Source organism: Mustela lutreola, chromosome X (assembly GCF_030435805.1).
Source record: "Mustela lutreola isolate mMusLut2 chromosome X, mMusLut2.pri, whole genome shotgun sequence".
NCBI lineage: Eukaryota > Metazoa > Chordata > Mammalia > Carnivora > Mustelidae > Mustela > Mustela lutreola.
The window spans coordinates 42099603-42123607 of NC_081308.1; the positions used below are offsets into that span (position 1 = coordinate 42099603).

Here is a 24005-nt window from a genome sequence, read left to right on the forward strand (position 1 = left end):
TCCTTAGATTAACTTCTCTTCTGTTTTTTTTGGAAGAGTTTGAGAAAGATTGGTATTCTTTTTTGAATGTTTGGTGGAATTCTTAGTGAAGCTATTTGATTCTTGACTTTTCTTTGTTAGGAGGTTTTTGATTACTGATTCAGTCTCCTTGTTAGTATTCAGTCTGTTTAGATTTTCTATTTTTTCATGATTCAATCTTGATAGGTTGTGTATTTCTAGGAATTTATTCATTTCTTCTAGGTTATCCAGTTTGTTTGCATGTAATTGTTCATAGTAGTCTAGTTGGTTATTTTTATAGTGCTTCTCAGTTGAACTATCCTATTATTCTTTCACTGTGAATGTATTTTTCTTTATGCTCATAAGCATACTTATAGATACCTGATTTAAAATCCTTTACTGCTAATTCCAGCATTTGAATCAGTTCAGGGTCAGTCTCTGATTGCATTTCCTTTTGAACCTCTTTTATTTCTCTTGGGACCTTTCTGTTTCTATGTTGATTATTTTCAACTGTATCTTGTGTGTTTTGAACCATATTGTAGACCTTTTGAATTCTGTTTAGTTCCCCTGAAGACTGATGATTTTTTTTTGTTTCATTTGGTTTAGTAAGCACTTAATTTGGCTGGACTCCAGTTGGCAATGGTCTCCTCTGTGGTGTGTGGTAACTCAAATTTTAAATTTATTTACTCAACCAGAAATTAAGAAGAGTTAACACACAGATCTCAGGCATTCTTTTCTGTCTGAATTCTCCCTTGTCTTTCTGGTGGTCATGATGACTGCAAAACTCTCCTTTGATTCTTCAAGTTCAGTAAGACTGAAGTTTTTCAAGTGGAATTGTAGTTACCCTGCATGGCATTGACTAGGTCTGTTTACAAGCTTAAGGCTGTAAACTTGGTAAACCCAACACTGCCATCCCTTCTTCTAATTGTCAGTTCTCTTCCAGTAAATACCTGATTTTTGTTACTTTTCAGTACCTCCAGATTGGTTTTTTTTTATATTTTTCTCAGAGTATAGTTGTTACCTATGTGAAAGTTGGTCTGATAAAATTTAATTCAGTCGTCCTGGACCTTAGTTATTGTTAATTTTTGTATGTGGTGTAAGGTATGGGTCAAGGTTTTTTTCCTACAAAACTTACATCCATTGTTCCAGCACAATTTTTTGAAAAGACTTTCCTTTTCCCCATAGAAGTACTTTGGTACCTTTATGAAAAAACAGTTGTCCATATGTGTGTCCTGTTTCTGGACTCTCTATTCTGCTCCATTCATAAATCTGTCTGTACTTACATCAGTACCACACTGTGTAAATTTATCATAGTTTTATAATAAGACTTACCATTACATATTCTAGGCTATTCTAGGTCCTTTGCATAGCCACATAAACTTTAACATTTCCATGCCAATTTTTAGCAGAAAGTTGACAAATCATTGGTTGAACAAGTAGAAGACAAATGAGTATGGTGGTAGAAAATTTCAACAACACTCAGCCAACTTGATTTATATATTATAGAATACTACAGCCATCAACAGCTGAATACACATTCTTTTCCAGGGACACACGAACCATTCTCCTAGATAGACCATAAGTTGAAATCATACAGAGTATATTTTCTCACCATTACAGAATTAAATTAGATATGAGCAATAAAAAGACATGAAGAGAGGGCGCCTGGGTGACTCTGTTGGTTAAGCAACTGCCTTTGGCTCAGGTCATGATCCTGGAGTCCCCAGATCAAGTCCCACATAGGCTCTCTGCTCAGCAGGGCGTCTGCTTCTCCCTCTGACCCTCCCCCCTCATTCTCTCTCTCTCTCTCTCTCTCTCTCTCTCTCTCTCTTATCCTCACTCCAATAAATAAATAAAACCTTTTTTAAAAAGGCATGAAGAGAAAATGGCCATATTTGTGAAGAATTAATTAAAACAATAGTAGAGGGAGCTATGTAAAGTTAAAAAAAAAGTGTGCATGCTTCCTTCTAGAAGTTATAGAACACAAGCAGATGGAGCCTTAGCTACTGCCTCGGTCCTCAGCACCACTGCCACCACTGCACACCACCAGCCAGCATGTCCTCTGCTCACTTCAACCAGGGGCCATCCTGTGGCTTGTCTGTTGAGGTCGAGAACAAGCTGGCCCAAAAGTACGACCACAAGCAGGAGCAGGAGCTTTGAGAATGGATTGAGGGGTTGACAGGGCACCACATCAGCCACAGTTTTATAGACAGCCTCAAAGATAGCATCATTCTTTGAAGTTCATCAGTAAGTTCCAGCCAGGCTCCATGAAGAAGTTCAATGAATGAGTCGACCCAAAATTGGCACCAGCTGGAAAACATTGGCAACTGCATCAAGGCCATTACCGAGTATGGAGTGAAGTCCCGTGACATTTTTGAGGCAATGACTTGTTTGAGAAAACCAACCACACCCGGGTGCAGTCCACCCTCCCAGCCATGGCCAAGACAAAAAGGAATAAGGTGAATTTAGGGGTGAAGCATGCAGAGAAGCAGGAACAAAAATTTGAGCCAGAGAAGCTAAGAGAACATCATTGGGCTATAGATGGTCACCAACAGATTTGCTAGCCAGCAGGGTATGACAGCCTATGGCACCCGGCACCACCTCTACGACCCCAAGCTGAGCAAGGACCGCCCCCCCCCCCAGACCAGGCCACCAACAAGGGAGCCAGCCAACCCAGGCTGACTGCACCTGGAACCAAGCAACAGATCCTCAAGCCTGGGATGAGCATGGAGCACCGTGACATGTTCAACGTCAGCCTGCAGATGGACAGCAACAAGGGGGCCTCGCGGCAGGGCATGACCGTGTATGGGCCTCTGTGCCAGGTCTGTGACCCCCAAAACTGCCTGATGCTTGAACACTCAGAGCTGGGCCAGCCTGCCCATGACCACCACCCACACAGCTGCTGCAACTCAGCCTGGGGCCCTGGGGCCCTCACCCTGCCTTCCCTCCAGGGAGGCTGGCTGCTGCTCTTGGCAGGGTCGAGCTGGCCCCACCAACTCCCTCACCCTGCATGGTGTCCTCTAGCCCCCTTGGACCTACTTACAGGGTTAGCGTTGAGGGGGGCAGTCTGAGGTGCCTGTGGTGGGGGAAGGGGCCCTCCTCCTTGGAGTGCTGCAGGATCCAGCATTGAGCTGGACACACTGAGCAAAGCTATCCCTAGCTGTCTCCTGACTCCCATACAGGTGGGTGCCCCCCAGGACAAAAATTTCTCTCCCCCTAGCAAAACCCCCGGAGCCAGTCTTGGCCTGCCCCCTCCCCATTCCTACAGTGGAAGCAAATTGCATGCCCAGAGACCCGGCGGACACATGTGGTTTGGTTTGCAGCGACTGGCATTATGTGGACTTGACTGTGGTGTTTGTAATGCAAGCACTTTCTTTTTCTCTTTCACTGGAGCACAATAAATGACTGTAAAGTAAAACAAAATACTTCCCATTAAAACAAACAACAAAATGGGATCAAGGACAAATCCTGTACAAAATTATTATTTTTAAAAATGAAAGACTGGGGTGCCTGGGTGGTTCGGTCAGTGAAGCCTCTGCCTTCAGTTCAGGTCACGACCCCAGGGTCCTGGGATCGAGCCCTCCTCCATGGGGGAGCCTACTTCTCCCTCCACCTCTGCCTCTCTCTCTCATGAATAAATAAATCATATCTTTAAACAAACTGACTAAATGTTGAATACAATGAATTGCAAAAATTTATGATTAGATATTTGTATGCTATACAACACTACATATAACTAGGTATTTAATAGTCATACTGTATAGCATATTCTGGTGAAAAACAAATCCTTAAAAAATAATTCCTTAATGATCATCTCCCTATCGCCTGCTGCTGACCCTGTCGTCTTGAACGGGACTGTGTTGTTACAGGTCTCTGTGTCATTCGAGGACGTGACTGTGGACTTCAGCAAGGAAGAGTGGCAGCAACTGGACCCAGCTCAGAGACGCTTGTACCGAGATGTGACACTGGAGAATTACAGCCACCTGCGCTCAGTGGGTAAGCACAGCCCTTCGGAGAAACTACAAGGAGCGTGTTATGCGTAAAATTGTATTCCTCCAAGGAAACTATGTTGAAATCCTAACCTGTTAGGACTAAGCACCTTGGGATATGATCTTTTTTTGGAATTGGGGGTCTTTACAGAAGTAGCCAAGCTCAAACCGGGTCTTTTCGGTGGGTCCTAATCCAGTATGACTGCTATGCTTAAAATAAGGGAAATCTAGACATAGAGACAGACACACACAGAGAAAAGACAGTGTGAAGGAAAAGAAGATGGCCAGGTCGCTGGAGTGATGCATCTGCAAGCGGAGACATGCCCGAGGCCACCAAGAGGTCAGAGAGAGAAGCATGGAAGAGTTCCTTTCTGTTTTGAAGGTTCTCCTTCAAAAAGAGCATTGGCCTTACTGACACCTTGATTTTGGACTTCTGGTCTCCAGAACTTTGACACAGTGCACGTCTGCTGTTTTGGGCTGTCCAGCTTGTGGCACTTCGTTAAAGCATCCCTAGGAAACTAAGACAGATTTTTTTCCTTGGTAAGGGGGATGCTGCCGTAGCAAATACTGAAAAAGACACAGAAGTGGTTTTGGAATCAGACAGTGGGTAGAGGCTGGAAAGGTGCTTGACAGAGAAAGCCTAGATTGCCTTGAAGAAATTCACTGGTAGAAATATGGACACTAAAAGGGCTTTGGTCTCAGAGAGAGCGAGGAGCGTGTTACTGGAAACTGGAAGAAAGGAGATCCTTGTTACAAAGTGGCAGAGAACCTGACTGAATTGTGTTCTGTTGGGTGAAAAGCAGAAAGTGTAAGTGATAAACTTGGGTAGTTAGCTGTGGAAGTTTCTAAACAAAAGTGTTAAAGGCATGGCCTGTGTTTTCCTTGCTGCTTACCATAAAATGTAGGAGAAAAGAAAGATATTAGAAAGGAATCATTAGTAAGAGAAGAAGCAGAGCTTGAAGATTTGGAAAATACTCAGTCTGTCCATATGCAAAAGATGGGATAAGACTCTGGAAAGTACCAAAGATGTGGACAACCAGTTGTGAAAGAGATCAGTTGTATGAGTTGTGGATTTCTTCAACTACGTCAATAGAAATGCTGTCAGCTTTGACTGAAGAGGACAGAGACAGGAAACAATGAGGGAAGGCTGTGGGGTAGCTGGGATTCTACTGGTAGGAGAGAGGCTGATAAAACTGTTCAGCTGTGCCCATGCGTTAGCCTTCTGGAAGAGGGATGAATGACTCCAAGGATGGTTGTGAGGCCAAGATGGCTGCTGCTGGCACCACAGGCCCAGAGGGCCCAGGCTGGGAAAACAGAATGTGAAAGACCCTCACCTCCTCAGTTCCACAGGGCAAGCCACCTACTTGGTTCCAGGCCTGAAGGGGCAGAGCCGCCACCTAGGGTCAAGGATGTGGAGTTGCCACATCCTACCTGAAGTCTTACCTGCTAACAGCATCATGCTCTCTTTAGCGTTCCTTCTCTTCCAGTATTTGTTGACAATTGAGTTTGTGTCATTATTTAGCATTAAAAGGAGCTTGTGACCTCCCTCGGCCTGCATGCCAGAGCAGCACAACTCCAGAAAGACTCAGGCTCAGTGCTCCAGGAGCTGCTACTGACCTCACACCATCCACCAGCTGGGGCTTGATCAGAAGGATTTGGGCCCCCTCTGAGTGGGTCTCTACCGCTTGCCGTAGTTCTCATGTCCCACCACGGTGTGAGGATTCAGCACCAGGCTCTTCCGTGTTTGCTGAACATTACCGAAGGAGTCCTTGCTGAGTTTCCTTTCACTGATGAATAGGCTTAAATACAGCGAGCAAGTAAACTGAGACCCAGTAGCGAGCCAAAAGCTCTTTGTCAACAGGAAAGCAGTTAGCCTCAGAGGATGATAGGGCTCTGTTTCAAAATCCCAAGGTTGGCTCTGTGGTTCACTTCTAGGGGCCTACCCAAGGCTCTATCCCCAACTGCCACTGACATTTCAAGCACCACTGGATCCACCAGATCATATGGCCCCAGTGAGAGAGCAGCTAATATGGCACTCTGGACCCGTTGCAGAGCCTTCTTTTGTTCCGGGCGCTGCTCAAAACAAGCAGTTTTTTGGACCACATGGTAAATGGAGCAGAGTAACGCACGCAGGTGTGGAATATATTGTCTCCGAAGTCCACAGAGGCCCAGTATCCATTGTCCCTCTTTTCACTTGTAGGAAGAGCCAGAGGCCAAAACTTACTTTTCACTTCGAAATTTCTAAGGGTAGGGGAATGCCTGGGTGGCTCAGTAGGTTAGATATTTGCCTTCAGCTCAGATCATGATCCTGGGGTCCTGGGATCAAGCCCCATGTTGGGCTCCTTGCTCAGTAGGGAGCCTGCTTCTCCCTCTGCCTACTGCTCCCCCCAGCTTGTGCTCCCACCCTCCCTCTCTCTCTCTGACAAAATCTTAAAAAAAAAAAAAATTTCTAGGGGTCCCATGAGTCCATACTGCTCTACCCATAGAAATTTCCCTGAGGTGGAAGGCCCCTAAATTGTGGTCAGATTTATTTCCTACCCTCTGCCATACAAATTCTCTTACCAGTAAGTTAAGAGTGGTTCTTACTTCTCATTCATCAGGTGCAGTCAGCATAATGTCATCAGTGTAATGGACCAAAGTGGTATCTTGTGGGAGGGAAAGTCAGTTAGAATCCCTACAGACTAAACTATGACATTAGGACTGGAGGGCTGATATATCTCTGAGGTAGATCAGTGAAGATATATATAGATATCTATATCTATCTATCTATCTATGTGTGTGTGTGTGTGTGTGTGTGTGTGTATAGTTGGCCTTGCCAACTGAAAGCAAACTGCTTCTAGTAACCTTTAGTAACAGGTATTTCAAAAAAAACACGCAACAACAAAAATAAAACAAACAACCCCCCCCCACATTTGCCAGATCAATAACTATTCACTGGACACCAAGGGATGTGTTAATTGGTTTCAGCAATGAACCCACATCTGGTACAGCAGCTACTATTGGAGTTAGCACCTGGTTAAGCTCTTGATGGTCCACAGTCATTCTCTAAGATCTGTTTGTCCTATGCACAGGCCAGAGAGGTGAGTTGAATGGGCACGTGGTGGAACTCACTCCCCCTGCATCCTTTAGGTTTTTGATGGTAGCACTGATCTCTGCAGTTCCTACAGGAATGCAGTATTTCTTTGGGTTTACTCTTTTTCTAGTAGAGGCAGTTCTAGTGGCTTCTACTTGGCCCTTCTCACCATAATAGTCCTCACTGCACAGGTCAGGGAACCAGTATGGGTATTCTGCTGGTTGCTGAGTATCTGTACTCTAACTTTGCATTCTGAACCTGGGAAATAACCACGGGATGGATTGGGGTGCCTGCTGTGCCTCCCGTGAGATGGAGCTCAGCTGAAATCCCGTTGATAACTTCACTCTCATAAGCCCCTATGCCATCTTGTGGGCCACGGTGACATCCTGGGTCTCCTGGAATTTGTGTCAGTTCAGAAATGGTCTCCAGTAATCTCGGAAAAGCCTCATTATGTCCTTTTCCTCCCTGCACAGTCACCCTGACAAGGCTATAAATCTGTTTCGGGAAGAGAGAGATTGGCAGTATACATTTTGACAGTGTAACGGGGTCCTTCCTCAAGGGACCCGGGCTCCCCTTCATTCACAGAGCTTTGGGTCTATAAACGGGCTCAAGTCTGAAAATTGACTGAGGAGATGAGACTCTTTACATTTCACGTTAGACTTCGTTCATAGAACCCTTCTCCTAATGCAGATCAAGTAAGAATGCAGTAGCTCGTCTGTTTCTTTTCTAGGGACAGCATAAGCAACTGGCCAACACCATGGGTCTCTGCAGGTCAGACCGTTCTGATGACTGTTTTAACCCTGCTGTGCACTGTAATAACCATGTCCATCTTGCATTTAGCAATTCAGTGCCCCCATTTGGCCCCTGTTACCCCAGAATCCAGTTAGTCTCATTGCATTGGGGTTTCCCAATTTGTGTCCTGCAGAGAAAAGCAATCAGAGAGTTCTTCAAGAATACTGGGCACCCCCACACACACCTCACAAATTTGCATGTCCCAGGCATGTCCTCTGGACCCTCCCAGTGTGTAAGAGCATGCCTTACACGCTAAATCGAGTCTAATGTGCCAAGCTCCCAAGCCCTTGGATGCCTTTCTCTGTAGTATAGAGAATTCTTCCAAAACACTTCTCCATTTCAGTTGCATTTTGTACGAACCACGTTTTGATCCATGTTTCAGCCAAGCAAACAAAATGTTCAAGCCCTCTCTAACCCCTCAAGCAGCAACATTAAATTCACAATCTGCTTAGTGTGCACATAGCAACACATTTGGCCTGATCAATCCAACTTTATGTCCTTTCCATTATTCCACAGTCTTAAATATCCATTTGCACCCGGGTTTCCCAGTTTTCTGTCTGTATAAATTGGACCAATAATGCAGTTCTTTTATGCCTCGTGGATTATGCTATACCTCCCCTCTTGGGCCCTGATGAGACTTGAGTCTAGTTCTAGGTCTAAAAGCAAGTCAGGGTGGTAGGGCTAGGTCATGAGAGAAATCAGCAAGTACCTCAGGGGAGGTCGTTGTGGGGTCCTCAGGCAAAGTAGGGTTTATCTTCTCAGATGAGGGCAGAAGGGCTGCTTCTACTCAAAAGAAGACTCATCAGAGCTTAGAAGTTCAGTGTCCTCATCTATGTCCATTCTAAATTTCTGGATCCCATTTCTTTTCAGTCAGTTCCCTTACCCTAATAGCCCACATCCTATAAGGTTGGGAATTCAATTTGTGTTGTAATGTGGCCACAGCCAGGATGAGACTCTGGGTTTCGTTTTCAGCAGCATCAGTTCTGTAGCTACAGAAGTTAGGGGTGTCTTTCAGGACAGACGTAGAAATTTTCAGGTCATCCATGCAGTGCTTGAGCTGGGAACTCAAATCCCTGAGTTCATCCTTTCCCCCCCTCTACTTTGTCCAGCACAATTAGGAGCAATCTGGCAATCTTATTATACTTGTAAGTTTGACAAAAATTTCTAAGGTGTCAAATACAAGGTCACCCAGAACCATACCTCTCACAAGCATTTGATAAGGAGTATCTAGGTATCCAGTGGGGATATTTTGTATATCTCTTTTGCCACATCATCCCATGAACTGTCAGTGTGCTCTGTAGTACTGGAAAGAGTCATTAGTGCCTTCAAATGTGATCAGAGTAGGGAACCAATTCTAGAAAACCCATAACCCATTCAAAAAATTCATTCTTAGGATTCTCTTCCTCTAGCACCACTCTCAAAATCTGCATTATGGTTCTCCAGAGAAATGGAACCAATATGATATGGGTATATACATATACAGAGTACACACACACACACACAATACATACAGACATAACCTTGAGAAAGATAGACAGAATGAATACATTCACAGATTCCAGAGAAGAGATTTGTTTTAAGGAACTGGCTTGCCTGATTATAGGAACCGACAAGTCTGAAATTTAAAGGCCAGGCCTGCAAGCTGGAAATTTGAGTGAGGTGATGCTGTAAACCTAAATTCAAAATCTGCAGGACGGGGCAGTAGACTGCAAACCAAGACAAGGTATCTTGTTGCAGTCTTAAGGTAGAATTCCTTCTTGCACTAATGATTCCTTGTTCTCTTTGCCTGCAGCCAACACAACAGATTGTGGTTCTTTACCTGGTTGTGTGACCCAAAACTTCATTCTCCTTTTTTAAAGATTTGATTTATGTATTTGAAAGAGGAAGCAAGCATGTGTGTGCACACACATGTGTGCGCAAGAGGGTGGGAGGAGCAGAGGGAGAGGGAGAAGCAGGCTCCCCACTGACCAGGGAGCCTGACCCAGGACTTGATCCCAGGACACTGGGATCTCGACCTGACCCAAAGGCAGACACTTAAATAACTGAGCCACCCAGCCCCCCCCCCCCACGTCATTCTTAAAGGATCTGGGCCATTAGTAGTCCTGCCTGAATTGGATTGTTGTAGTTCCTATTGACTTTCATCACAGAGCACACAGTAGGACCAAGAAATGCCCTAAGGGATTAGGTGTATTCCAGACACTCTCTTCCTTATTTCCACTGTAGGGTAGCAGTCCAATTTCCCCTGAGTAGTCAGGATCAGTCACTCCAGCCAGCACAGTAACTCCTTTCTTTGCCTTTTGATTCAGAGACTTGAGGAACCCAAAGTGTCCACACGAGACAGACTTAACATCCAGTTCAGTGGAATCACTACGGTGTCTCCTGGCAGACGCATTCCTCCCTTTGGAACTAAGACAGAGAACAGCAGAGTGGAAGGGGCACAGGAACAGGCAGGAAATATTTTGCTAGTGGACCAGTAGAGGTAGTAGTGAATGGTGCCATTCCTGGCCCTGGGCCAACAGGGTGGGGCCACCCCCCCCCTTAATAGGCTTGGAGGACAGAAAATGGAGCCAATAAGAATTACCCTCAAGCCTTAAAATCTCATGGGCTTTGTCTTGCTAGGTTTTGGACTTTCTTGGGATCTGTGATCCCTTTTTTCGTTCCAGTCTCTCCCTTTTGAAATGGGAATGCCTGTCCTGCCATTACATTTTGGAAGCAGATGACTTGTCTGATTACACAGGTTTGTGTGGAGAGAAGCTGCCCAGAGATGACTCATACTCATATCACACTCATAACTGATTTAGGTGATCTGTATGATAAGATTTGACACTTGGAGTTGATGTTTAGATAGATTTTGAATTTAAGACTTGATGCTGGAATGATCAAGACTTTTGGGGATATTGGTGTGGAGTTCGTATATTTTGCACCTGGGAAGGAAATGGATTTGGTGGGGGGGGGGGGTGTCCAAGGGCAGATTTTTAATGGGTTGAATTATGTGTCCCCCTGAAAAAAAAGTGGAAATATGAACCTCCAGTACTCCAGAATGTGACCTTATTTGAACATAGTGTCTTTATAGAGGTAATCAAGTTAAAAGGAGTTCATGGGAGTGGGCCCTAATTTAATATGATTGGTGTGCTTATAAAAAAAGGGAAATCTGGTCATAGAAATAGACACATGGGGCGCCTGGGTGGCTCAGTGGGTTAAAGCCTCTGCCTTTGGCTCAGGTCATGATCCCAGGGTCCTGGGATGGAGCCCCGCATCGGGCTCTCTGTTCAGCGGGGAGCCTGCTTCCTCCTTTCTCTCTGCCTGCTTGTGATCTCTGTCAAATAAAATAAATAAAATCTTAAAAAAAAAAAAAGAAAGAAAGAAATAGACACGTATGTGGGCACCTGGGTGGCTCAGTTAAGCGTCTGCCTTCGGCTCAGGTCCTGATCCCAGGATCCTGGGATCAAGCCCCGTGTCGGGCTCCCTCCTCTCCCTCTGCCTCTCTCCCCAGCTTGTGCTGGATCTCTCTCTCTCAAATAAATAAATAAAATCTTTTTTTTTTTTTTTTTTTTTTTTTAAAGATTTTATTTATTTATTTGACAGAGAGAGATCACAAGTAGTCGGAGAGGCAGGCAGAGAGAGAGAGGGAAGCAGGCTCCCTGCTGAGCAGAGAGCCCGATGCGGGACTCGATCCCAGGACCCTGAGATCATGACCTGAGCCGAAGGCAGCGGCTCAACCCACTGAGCCACCCAGGCGCCCTAAAATCTTTTTTTTAAAAAAGAAAAGAAATAGATACATATAGAGGGAAGTCATTGTGAAGATACATGGGGAGAAGGGCATGCGACAGGAGTGATGCATTTACAGGCTAAAGAAACATCAAAGATTGCCAGCAAACAAGCTAGAAGACTCAAGGAAGGATGCTCCCTCACATCTGCCAGAGATAGCCTGACCCTGCTAACACTGATTTCAGACTTGAGGCCCCAGAAGCATGAGACAATGACTTTATGCTGCTTTGAGCCACCCAGGTTTTGGTATTTTGTTACGGGAGCCCAAGAAACTGAACACAGAGCCTCCATGAAAGTATTTTCATTCTCAGCTGCTGAGTACCCTGAGCCAACTGAAGTGTGTGCCAGTGGCGTCCCTGGTGGGCCTGAGATCCTTCAGTGCATTGACCTCTGTGATTATTACTCTTTTCCCAATGAAAAGTGGTTGCTTTAAAAAAAAAAAAAAAAAAAAAAAAACACCAAGTGGAAAGCAATTAGCTGGACCCAATTCTGTCATGTCCTATTAACAGGGTATGAAGTTCCCAAACCAGAGGTCATCTTCAAGTTGGAACAAGGAGAGGAGCCATGGATTTTGGAGAGAAAAACCCCACATCAGAGCCATACGGGTGAGTGAGTATGACCCAGGCAGATGGGGGACATGGAAACGCTTTTCCTCAGAAGCTTATGCCTTTAAAATGCGATTTCTTGCTGCCTTCTTGAAGGATCTCAACTTTGGAAACTGCTTGAGAAGAGATAACATTGGCCTTTTAGGTACCAGACTGTTCTCTCCCTTTATTTCCCTTAATGTGAGCAGCTGTCTTTTTTGCCTGGCTTTCCTCCAAGGAGAATTGCTGCAATTCCTACAGGCAGAATCATATGCCAGGCTTCCTCCCTACAGACCTTGCTTCTTTGAATGTTTTCTCCTTCCATCACATTTTTAGCCTTCATTCCTTAAGTCCCACCCCCCAGGACCTGAGATTCTTAACAATACATGTGGTCAGGTTTTAATGGATTTACCCTCTCTGAAAACCACTTGGTTGCCACACTCCTGTTCTCTGAGGACCTTTTCACTTTCACCTTTTCACTTTCATCCTCCTCATTTTTTTCTTCTCAACTCTAAGATACCAATAAACACTTAGACAACCAGCTCCCCCTCCTCTTCTCTTTTCAGATTCCTCACTCCTCTCCCGTCTCCCCTGCTGCCATGCCTCTCCCCCATCTTCTGACCTTGAGATCACTGCCACTTAGATTTTTGTCTTAAATCAATCAACTGTATTAAGGTATAATTTACATACAATAAAATGTTTCCTTTGAAGTGCCCAGTTTGATGAAGGTCCACACTCCTGTTAACCACCACCCCAGTCATGATATGGAGAACATTCCGTTTCGTGAAAATGAGCCTCCATGCCCCCTGTAGTCAGTAGGCCCCCAGGCAAACCATTGACTGGCTTTCTGTCACTGTAGACTAAATCTGTCTTTATTAGGGTTTCATGTGAGTGGAATCCTGCTGTCTATACCCTTTTAGGTCTGCCTCCATTGTTCAGCATCATGATTCTGCAATTCATCCATGTTACTGAGTATATTGCTGGTTTATTGCTTTGAAATGCTAAAGACTATTCTATGATATGAACAGACTGTAATTTGTTTATCCATATACCTGTTAATGACAGGTGGCTGTTATTTGGTTATTATGAGTATTATGAGTACAGTGTAGTGAACATGCTGGCATGTCGTTGTGTGACCATATGTTTACATTTCTCTTGGGTGAACACCTCGGAGTGGAGTTGGTGGATCATATAATTGTATAAGTAAATGTATATGTGCCTTTATAAGAAATTGCCAAGCTATCTTCCAAAGTGGCTGTGTGAGTCTACCCTTCCAGCAGCAGTACACGAGAATTTCTGTTGTTCCGCATCCTTGCCAACACCTGTTACCATCAATCACTTTAATTTTTGCTGTCATAGTGGATGTAATGGTATCTCATTATGATTTTAAGTTGTATTCTTCTGACAAATAATGATAAATATCATTTCATGGGCTTATTGACCATTTGTACATGTTTGTTTCAGGTGTCTATTCGGATACCTTTCCTGGTTTTTAATTGGGTTGCTTGCTTGCTTAATGAGTTTTCAGAGTTGTAGATATTTGCTAGATGTAACTCCTACACCAGATATATACATCACCAGTATTTTGTTCCAATTCGTGGCTTTCACTTTTCTCTTCTTACTGGTGCCTATCAGAAGAGCAAATGTTTTGATTTTGATGGAGTCTAATTTATCGTCTTTTAAAATTTTCTAGTGCTTTCTGTGATCTGTTTAAGAAATAGTAGCCTGCTACAAAGATTTTTTCCTATTTCATTCTCTAAGTTATAGCACTTTTGCTTTCTCAGTTTAGACCTACAATTCACTTTGTATGTTTGATGTAAGGACCGATGTTCGTTTTTGTTTTTGTTTTTAAAGATTTTATTTTTTTTTAAAGATTTTATTTATTTATTTGAAATAGAGAGAGAGAGATCACAAGTAGGCAGAGAGGCAGGCAGAGAGAGTAAGAAGCGGACTCCCTGCTGAGCAGAGAGCCTGATGCGGGCCTCGATCCCAGGACCCTGAGATCATGACCTGAGCCGAAGGCAGAGGCTTAACCCACTGAGCCACCCAGGCGCCCAAGATTTTATTTATTTGTTTGACACACAGAGAGAGATCACAAGTAGGCAGAGAGAGAGAAAGGGACACAAGCTCCCTGCTGAGCAGAGAACCCGATGTGGGACTCCGTCCCAGGACCCTGAGATCATGACCTGAGCCAAAGGCAGAGGCTTAAACCACTGAGCCACTCAGGTGCCCACAATGTTTGTTTTTATCAGTACAATACCCACTTGTTCCAGAAACATTTGCTGAAGAGGCCTTTTTTTTTCCCCATTGCATTTCCTAGTCAGGTTTATCAAAATCAATTGACTTTTTATATGTGAGCCTATTTCTGGACTCTTTATTCTGCTCAGTTGATCTATATAAGTCTTTCTGTTTTATAATGGTAGGCTTTAATATCATTCAGGCAAGGTGAGACCAACAGATCCAGAGATGACTGCCATGAAAAAGATAGTTTGTAATTCACAGTTCCCAAGAGGAGGAGACATGCCATACCGTGCAGGGCCACATCAGGAAGCACCAGCGTCAGTCAGGAGGCCAAAGTTTTAGGGGAAAGCATGGATAAGAGCCTTAATTGTTATTTGCATGGGTGAAACAGAATAAGCCGGCTGGGGAGGCTTCGGATTGGCTAGTTTGAGTAATTTCAGTGGGGCTCCAGGGCTGTAGGGACTGCGTCTAGTAACTTGGTACTTGGCACTGAGGGATTAGAGCAGGAGGATAGTGGCTCAACCTGGGAGAGTGTAACAAAGGAGGAGAGTTGGTGGAAGTGGACTCTGGATTGGTTGGTTTGCATATAAAACGTGTGCTTCCAGGGAATTCATTTGTTATCTCTAGGAATTAACTAGCACTGAGAGAGGCAGGTCTGTCCAGGAGGAGGAAGGCACCAGATGGCCCAAGCATCAACAATACAGAAAATAAGATACAGAAGATGTGGGTGCCTGGGTGGCTCAGTTGGTTAAGCAACCGTCTTCGGCTCAGGTCATGATCCTGGAGTCCTGGGATCCAGTCCCACATTAGGCTCCCTGCTCAGCAGGGAGTCTGCTTCTCCCCCTGACCTCTCTCCTCTGATGTTCTCTCTCTCTCATTCTTTCTCTCTCTCTCAAATAAATAAATAAAATCTTAAAAACAAAAACAAGAACAACAACAACAAAGAGATGTGATATACATACAATGGCATATTATTCAGCCATAAAAAAGAACAAAATCTTGCCACTGGCAACAACATGGATGGAGCCAGAGAGTATCATGCTAAGGGAAATAAGTCAGTCAGAGAAAGACAGAGATAACTCATGATTTCACTCATATGTGGAATTTAAGAAACAAAACAAATGAACAAAGGGAAAAAGAGAAAAAACAAGAAATAGCCTTTAAAAAAAAAGATTTTATTTACTTATTTGACACAGAGAGAGAGATTCCAAGTAGGCAGAGAGGCAGGCAGAGAGAGAGGGGGAAGCAGGCTCCCCGCCGAGCAGAGAGCCTGATGTGGGGCTCAATCCCAGGACTCTGGGATCATGACCCGAGCTAAAGGCAGAGGCTTTAACCCACTGAGCCACCCAGGTGCCCCGAGAAATAGACTTTTAACTATAGAGAACAAACTGATGGTTGTGGGGGGTGGGGATGGATGAAATAGATGATGGGAATTAAGAGCACGCTTACCCTGATGAGCACTGGGTAACATACAGAATTGTTAAATCACAATATTGTACACCTGAAACTAATATAACACTGTATGTTAACTATACTAGAATTAAAATTAAAAACTTTTAAAAAACACAGAAAATAGAGTTAATATGCTTTTTTAAAGACTTTATTTACTTATTTGACAGAGAGAGAGAGAGAGAGATCACAAGTAGGCAGAGAGACAGGCAGAGAGAGAGGAGGAAGCAGGCTCCCTGGCTGAGCAGAGAGCCCGATGCGGTGCTTGATCCCAGGACCCTGGGGATCATGATCCAAGCCGAAGGCAGAAGCTTTAACCCACTGAGCCACCCAGGCGCCCCAATATACTGTCTTTTTGGCAAACCCACATTTTCTTTATTACTGTAGCTTTTATAATGAGTCTTGAATCAGGTAGGATAAGTACTCCAACTTGGCCTTTTTCTAAATTACGTTGGCTCTTCTAGATCATTTGCATTTCTATATAAATTTCATAAGTAGTTTGCGCTTTTTTTTTAAAGCCTACTGGGTTTTTATTTTGAGTAGAATTCACTCTATAGATTGATTTTAGGAGAATTGATATCTTCACAATATTTGGCCTTCTAATCCACAAGCATGGCGTATTTTCTATATTTATTTAGATGTTTGAATTCTTTCAGCAGTGTTTTATAGTTTTCAGTGTAGAAGTCTTCTGCATCCTTCATTGAATCTATCCCTAAATACTTGATGTTCCTTGACAGTTTTGTAAATGACATTTTTTCCCCAATTTATTTCGGATTGTTCATTGTTAGTAAAAATTGCTCATGATTTATTTTTGTGCATTTATTTTGTATCCTGAGGCATTCCTACATCGACCTACTAGTTTTCTTGCAGGTTCTTTGAGGTTTTTCATCTAAGTAGTCATTATCACATTAGAGACACTTTTTCGTCTCCAATTTTATGCTTTTTGTTTCTTTTCCTTTCCCTATTGCACTAACACCTTCAGTTTGATATTAAATAGAAGTGTTGAGTGTGGGCATGCCTCCTGTGTTCCCAATATCAAGGATAAAAAATGCGTACCATTATGTCTGATATTTTTTGAAGCTGCCCTTTATCAGGTTATAGAAGTTCTTTTTAATCTTAGCTTGTTGAAGAGTGTTTTTTTTTTTTTTTTTAATCATGGCTATATGTTGAACTTTGTCAACTCCTTTTTCTTCATCTAATTAGAGTAATCATATGAGTTGTTGCTTTTATTTTGTTAATATGTGAGTTTATTTGTTGATTTTCCTTAAAGATTTATTTATTTGACACACACACACACACACACACACACACATAGAGAGCACAAGCAGGCAGAGAGGCAGACAGAGAGAGAGGAGGAAGCAGGCTTCCTACTGAGCAGAGAGCCCGATGCAGGGCTTGATCCCAGGACCCTGAGATCATGACTTGAGCTGAAGGCAGAGGCCCAACCCACTGAGCCACCCAGGCTTCTCTGTTGATTTTACAAATGTTAACTTTGTATTTCTGAGATAAAATATTAGTTCATTATGATATATAACCCTTACTATATATTATTGGATTATATTTACTGATGTTTTGTTTTAAAGTATTTGCATTTTTTATGAGTGATATTGGTTGTAGTTTTCTTTCTCTGCAATGTTTTTGTCAGGCTTTGGTATTAGGTTTCTGCTGGCCACATAAATGAGTTGTGAAGTGTTCCCTTTCCTGAAATAGTTTGTGTAAAATTATTATTTCTTCTTTTACCGTTTCATGGAATTCACTAATGAAACCATCTGGACCTGGAATTTTCTTTTTTTTTTTTAATTTTTAATTTTTTTTAAATTTTTTATAAACATATATTTTTATCCCCAGGGGTACAGGTCTGTGAATTGCCAGGTTTACACACTTCACAGCACTCACCATAGCACATACCCTCCCCAATGTCCATAACCCCACTCCCCTTCTCCCAACCCCCCTCCTCCCAGCAACCCTCAGTTTGTTTTGTGAGATTAAGAATCACTTATGGTTTTTCTCCCTCCCAATCCCATCTTGTTTCATTTATTCTTCTCCTACCCCCTTAACCCCCCATTTTGCATCTCCACTTCCTCATACCAGGGAGATCATATGATAGTTGTCTTTCTCCAGTTGACTTATTTCGCTAAGCATGATACCCTCTAGTTCCATCCATGTCGTCGCAAATGGCAAGATTTCATTTCTTTTGATGGCTACATAGTATCCATTCTGTATATATACTACCTCTTCTTTATCCATTCATCTGTTGATGGACATCTAGGTTCTTTCCATAGTTTGGCTATTGTAGACATTGCTGCTATAAACATTCAGGTGCACGTGCCCCTTCGGATCACTATGTTTATATCTTTAGGGTAAATACCCAGTAGTGCAATTGCTGGGTCATAGGGTAGTTCTATTTTCAACATTTTGAGGAACCTCCATGCTGTTTTCCAGAGTGGTTGCACCAGCTTGCATTCCCACCAACAGTATAGGAGGGTTCCCCTTTCTCTGCATTCTCGCCAGCATCTGTCATTTCCTGACTTGTTAATTTTAGCCATTCTGACTGGTGTGAGGTGATATTTCATTGTGGTTTTGATTTGTATTTCCCTGATGCTGAGTGATATGGAGCACTTTTTCATGTGTCTGTTGGCCATCTGGATGTCTTCTTTGCAGAAATGTCTGTTCATGTCCTCTGCCCATTTCTTGATTGGATTATTTGTTCGTTGGGTGTTGAGTTTGCTAAGTTCTTTATAGATTTTGGACACTAGCCCTTTATCTGATATGTCGTTTGCAAATATCTTCTCCCATTCTGTCAGTTGTCTTTTGGTTTTGTTAACTGTTTCCTTTGCTGTGCAAAAGCTTTTGATCTTGATAAAATCCCAATAGTTCATTTTTGCCCTTGCTTCCCTTGCCTTCGATGATGTTCCTAGGAAGATGTTGCTGCGGCTGAGGTCGAAGAGGTTGCTGCCTGTGTTCTCCTCAAGGATTTTGATGGATTCCTTTCTCACATTGAGGTCCTTCATCCATTTTGAGTCTATTTTCGTGTGTGGTGTAAGGAAATGGTCCAATTTCATTTTTCTGCATGTGGCTGTCCAATTTTCCCAACACCATTTATTGAAGAGGCTGTCTTTTTTCCATTGGACATTCTTTCCTGCTTTGTCAAAGATTAGTTGACTATTGAGTTGAGGGTCTATTTCTGGGCTTTCTATTCTGTTCCATTGATCTATGTGTCTGTTTTTGTGCCAGTACCATACTGTCTTGATGATGACAGCTTTTTAATAGAGCTTGAAGTCTGGAATTGTGATGTCACCAACTTTGGCTTTCTTTTTCAATATTCCTTTGGCTATTGGAGGTCTTTTCTGGTTCCATATAAATTTTAGGATTATTTGTTCCATTTCTTTGAAAAAAATGGGTGGTATTTTGATATGCATTGCATTAAATGTGTAGATTGCTTTAGGTAGCATAGACATTTTCACAATATTTATTCTTCCAATCCAGGAGCTTGGAACATTTTTCCATTTCTTTGTGTCATCCTCAATTTCTTTCATGAGTACTTTATAGTTTTCTGAGTATAGATTCTTAGCCTCTTTGGTTAGGTTTATTCCTAGGTTTCTTATGGTTTTGGGTGCAACTGTAAATGGGATTGACTCCTTAATTTCTCTTTCTTCTGTCTTGCTGTTGGTGTAGAGAAATGCAACTGATTTCTGTGCATTGATTTTATATCCTGACACTTTACTGAGTTCCTGTACAAGTTCTAGCAGTTTTGGAGTGGAGTCTTTTGGGTTTTCCACATATAGTATCATATCATCTGCGAAGAGTGGTGGCAGTTTGACTTCTTCTTTGCCAATTTGGATGCCTTTAATTTCCTTTTGTTGTCTGATTGCTGAGGCTAGGACTTCTAGTACTATGTTGAATAGCAGTGGTGATAATGGACATCCCTGCCGTGTTCCTGACCTTAGCCGAAAAGCTTTCAGTTTTTCTCCATTGAGAATGATATTTGCAGTAGGTTTTTTATAGATGGCTTTGATAATATTGAGGTATGTGCCCTCTATCCCTACACTTTGAAGAGTTTTGATCAGGAAGGGATGCTGTACTTTGTCAAATGCTTTTTCAGCATCTATTGAGAGTATCATATGGTTCTTGTTCTTTCTTTTATTAATGTGTTGTATCACATTGATTGCTTTGTGGATGTTGAACCAACCTTGCAGCCCTGGAATAAATCCCACTTGGTCGTGGTGAATAGTCCTTTTAATGTACTGTTGAATCCTGTTGGCTAGTATTTTGGTGAGAATTTTCGCATCTGTGTTCATCAAGGATATTGGTCTGTAGTTTTTTTTTTGATGGGATCCTTGTCTGGCTTTGGGATCAAGGTGATGCTGGCCTCATAAAATGAGTTTGGAAGTTTTCCTTCCATTTCTATTTTTTGGAACAGTTTCAGGAGAATAGGAATTAGTTCTTCTTTAAATGTTTGGTAGAATTCCCCTGGGAAGCCGTCTGGCCCTGGGCTTTTGTGTGTTTGGAGATTTTTAATGACTGTTTCAGTCTCCTTACTGGTTATGGGTCTGTTCAGGTTTTCTATTTCTTCCTGGTTCAGTTTTGGTAGTTTATATGTCTCTAAAAATACATCCATTTCTTCCAGATTGTCAAATTTGTTGATGTAGAGTTGCTCATAGTATGTTCTTATAATAGTTTGTATTTCTTTGGTGTTAGTTGTGATCTCTCCTCTTTCATTCATGATTTTATTTATTTGGGTCCTTTCTCTTTTCTTTTTGATAAGTCTGTCCAGGGGTTTATCAATCTTATTAATTCTTTCAAAGAACCAGCTCCTAGTTTAATTGATTTGCTCTATTGTTTTTTTTTGTTTGTTTGTTTCTATTTCATTGATTTCTGCTCTGATCTTTATGATTTCTCTTCTCCTGCTGGTTTAGGGTTTCTTTCTTGTTCTTTCTCTAGCTCCTTTAAGTGTAGGGTTAGGTTGTGTACCTGAGACTTTTCTTGTTTTTGATAAAGGCTTTTACCACTATATATTTTCCTCTCAGGACTACCTTTGTTGTGTCCCACAGATTTTGAACCGTTGTGTTTTCATTATCATTTGTTTCCATGAATTTTTTCAATTCTTCTTTAATTTCCTGGTTAACCCATTCAATCTTTAGAAGGATGCTGTTTAGTCTCCATGTATTTGGGTTCTTTCCAAATTTCCTCTTGTGATTGAGTTCTAGCTTCAGAGCATTGTGATCTGAAAATATGCAGGGAATGATCCCAGTCTTTTGGTACCGGTTGAGACCTGATTTAGGACCGAGGATGTGATCTATTCTGGAGAATGTTCCATGTGCACTAGAGAAGAATGTGTATTCTGTTGCTTTGGGATGAAATGTTCTGAATATATCTGTGATGTCCATCTGGTCCAGTGTGTCATTTAAGGCCTTTATTTCCTTGTTGATCTTTTGCTTGGATGATCTGTCCATTTCAGTGAGGGGGGGTGTTAAAGTCCCCTACTATTATTGTATTATTGTTGATGTGTTTCTTTGGTTTTGTTATTAATTGGTTTATATAGTTCGCTGCTCCCACGTTAGGGGCATAGATATTTAAAATTGTTAGATCTTCTTGTTGAACAGACCCTTTGAGTATGATATAGTGTCCTTCCTCATCTCTTATTATAGTCTTTGGCTTAAAATCTAATTGATCTGATATAAGGATTGCCACTCCTGCTTTCTTCTGATGTCCATTAGCATGGTAAATTCTTTTCCACCCCCTCACTTAAAATCTGGAGGTGTCTTCAGGTTTAAAATTAGTTTCTTGGAGGCAACATATAGATGGGTTTTGTTTTTTTATCCATTCTGATCCCCTGTGTCTTTTGATTGGGGCATTTAGCCCATTAACATTCAGGGTAACTATTGAGAGATATGAATTTAGTGCCATTGTATTGCCTATAAGGTGACTGTTGCTGTATATTGTCTCTGTTCCTTTCTGATGTACTATTTTTAGGCTTTCTCTTTGCTTAGAGGACCCCTTTCAATATTTCCTGTAGAGCTGGTTTGGTGTTTGCAAATTCTTTCAGTTTTTGTTTGTCCTGGAAGCTTTTAATCTCTCCTTCTATTTTCAATGATAGCCTAGCTGGATATAGTATTCTTGGCTGCATGTTTTTCTCATTTAGTGCTCTGAATATATCATGCCAGCTCTTTCTGGCCTGCCAGGTCTCTGTGGATAAGTCAGCTGCCAATCTAATATTTTTACCATTGTATGTTACAGACTTCTTTTCCCGGGCTGCTTTCAGGATTTTCTCTTTGTCACTAAGACTTGTAAATTTTACTATTAGGTGACGGGGTGTGGACCTATTCTTATTGATTTTGAGTGGGGTTCTCTGCACCTCCTGGATTTTGATGCTTGTTCCCTTTGCCATATTGGGGAAATTCTCTCCAGTAATTCTCTCCAATATACCTTCTGCTCCCCTCTCTCTTTCTTCTTCTTCTGGAATCCCAATTATTCTAATGTTTCGTCTTATGCAGTCACTTATCTCTCGAATTCTGCCCTTGTGGTCCAGTAGCTGTTTGTCCCTCTTTTGCTCAGCTTCTTTATTCTCTGTCATTTGGTCTTCTATATTGCTAATTCTTTCTTCTGCCTCATTTATCCTAGCAGTGAGAGCCTCCATTTTTGATTGCACCTCATTAATAGCTTTTTTTATTTCAACTTGGTTAGATTTTAGTTCTTTTATTTCTCCAGATAGGGCTTTTATATCTCCCGAGAGGGTTTCTCTGATATCTTCCATGCCTTTTTGCAGGCTGGCTAGAACCTTGAGAATCGTCATTCTGAACTCTAGATCTGACATATTACCAATGTCTTTATTGATTAGGTCCCTAACCTTCGGTACTGCCTCTTGTTCTTTTTTTTATGGTGAGTTTTTCCGTCTTGTCATTTTGTCCAGATAAGAGTATATAAAGGAGCAAGTGAAATACTAAAAGGGTGGTAAAGACCCCAGGAAATATGCTTTAATCAAATCATAAGAGATCCCAAGTCGTGAGGGGGGAGAAAGGGGATAAAAAGAGGTTCAGAAAGAAAAAAATAAGAAACAATTAAAAAAAGAAAACAAATAAAGAAAAAATATAAAAAGAAATATATATATATATATTAGATAAACTAGTTTAAAAACGTTAAAAAAAAGAAAAGGGTAAAAGTTAAAAAAAATTTAGCAGAGGAAGAGAGAAAAAAAATTGAAAAAGAAAAAAATATTAAATTAACTGCAAGACTAAAGAATCATGGTGAGAAAGCCATGAGTTCCGTGCTTTGCTTTCTCCTCCTCTGGAATTCCACTGCTATCCTTGGTATTGAACCTGCCCTCCTTGGTAGGTAAACTTGGTCCTGGCTGGATTTCTTGTTGATCTTCTGGGGGAGGGGCCTTTTGTAGTGATTCTCAAGTGTCTTTGCCCCAGGCGGAATTGCACCGCCCTTACCAAGGGCCGGGCGGAGTAATCCGCTCAGGTTCGCTTTCGGGAGCTTTTGTTCCCTGAGCACTTTCCATAGAGTTCCAGAGGACGAGGATGAAAATGGCGGCCTCCCTGTCTCTGGCCGGAGGAGCTGAGAGCTCGGGCCTCCACTCCTCAGTGCGCCCTCAGAGAACAGCGCCCATTTACTCCCGTGTCCCTGGCCTCCGGCCACGCTCCAAGCTCACTGAGCCTGCGACTGGTTCAAGGTAACCCCGAGCTGGAGCTCACTCCTCGGCTCTGTCTCTATAGCCGGCTTCCCCGTTCTAATGCCAGCAAGGTCTGCAACACTCAGATACCCTGGATCCTTCTGTGACCCTGCGGGACCTGAGGCCATGCTGACCCTGTGTGGGCTTCACCCCAGTTTAGCCTCTGGAGTGATGTCCCTCAGCGGAACAGACTTTTAAAAGTCCTGATTTTGTGCTCTGTTGCTCTGCCGCTTGCCGGGAGCCAACCCCTCCCCCTGCAGTCTATCTCCCCATCGCTTTGGATTCACTTCTCCACCAGTCCTACCTTTCAGAATGTAGTTTTTCCAGCGAGATAAACACAACACCAGGCAAAGTGGGTGCAAGGCAAGATTTATTAAAAACACTCTCTGGCGAAGTTTCAGGGCTCAGGAGAAGGGGAGCCAGGAAAGTTGCGCTGG

The 24005-nt window shown here is 42.5% G+C and overlaps 1 protein-coding gene and 1 pseudogene across 4 annotated transcripts in view; both read left to right on the forward strand.

Annotated features, from left to right (window-relative positions):
- ZNF81 (zinc finger protein 81) overlaps positions 1–24005 on the forward strand; it is a 108129-nt gene that overhangs the window by 68513 nt on the left and 15611 nt on the right. For all 4 annotated transcript variants that reach the window (XM_059157215.1, XM_059157216.1, XM_059157218.1 and 1 more), the window contains 2 exons: positions 3867–3993; positions 12129–12224. In XM_059157215.1, the coding sequence (XP_059013198.1) occupies positions 3867–3993; positions 12129–12224 (223 nt within the window). The remainder of the gene's footprint in view (positions 1–3866; positions 3994–12128; positions 12225–24005) is intronic.
- On the forward strand, positions 1989–3068 carry LOC131822080 (calponin-1-like; annotated as a pseudogene).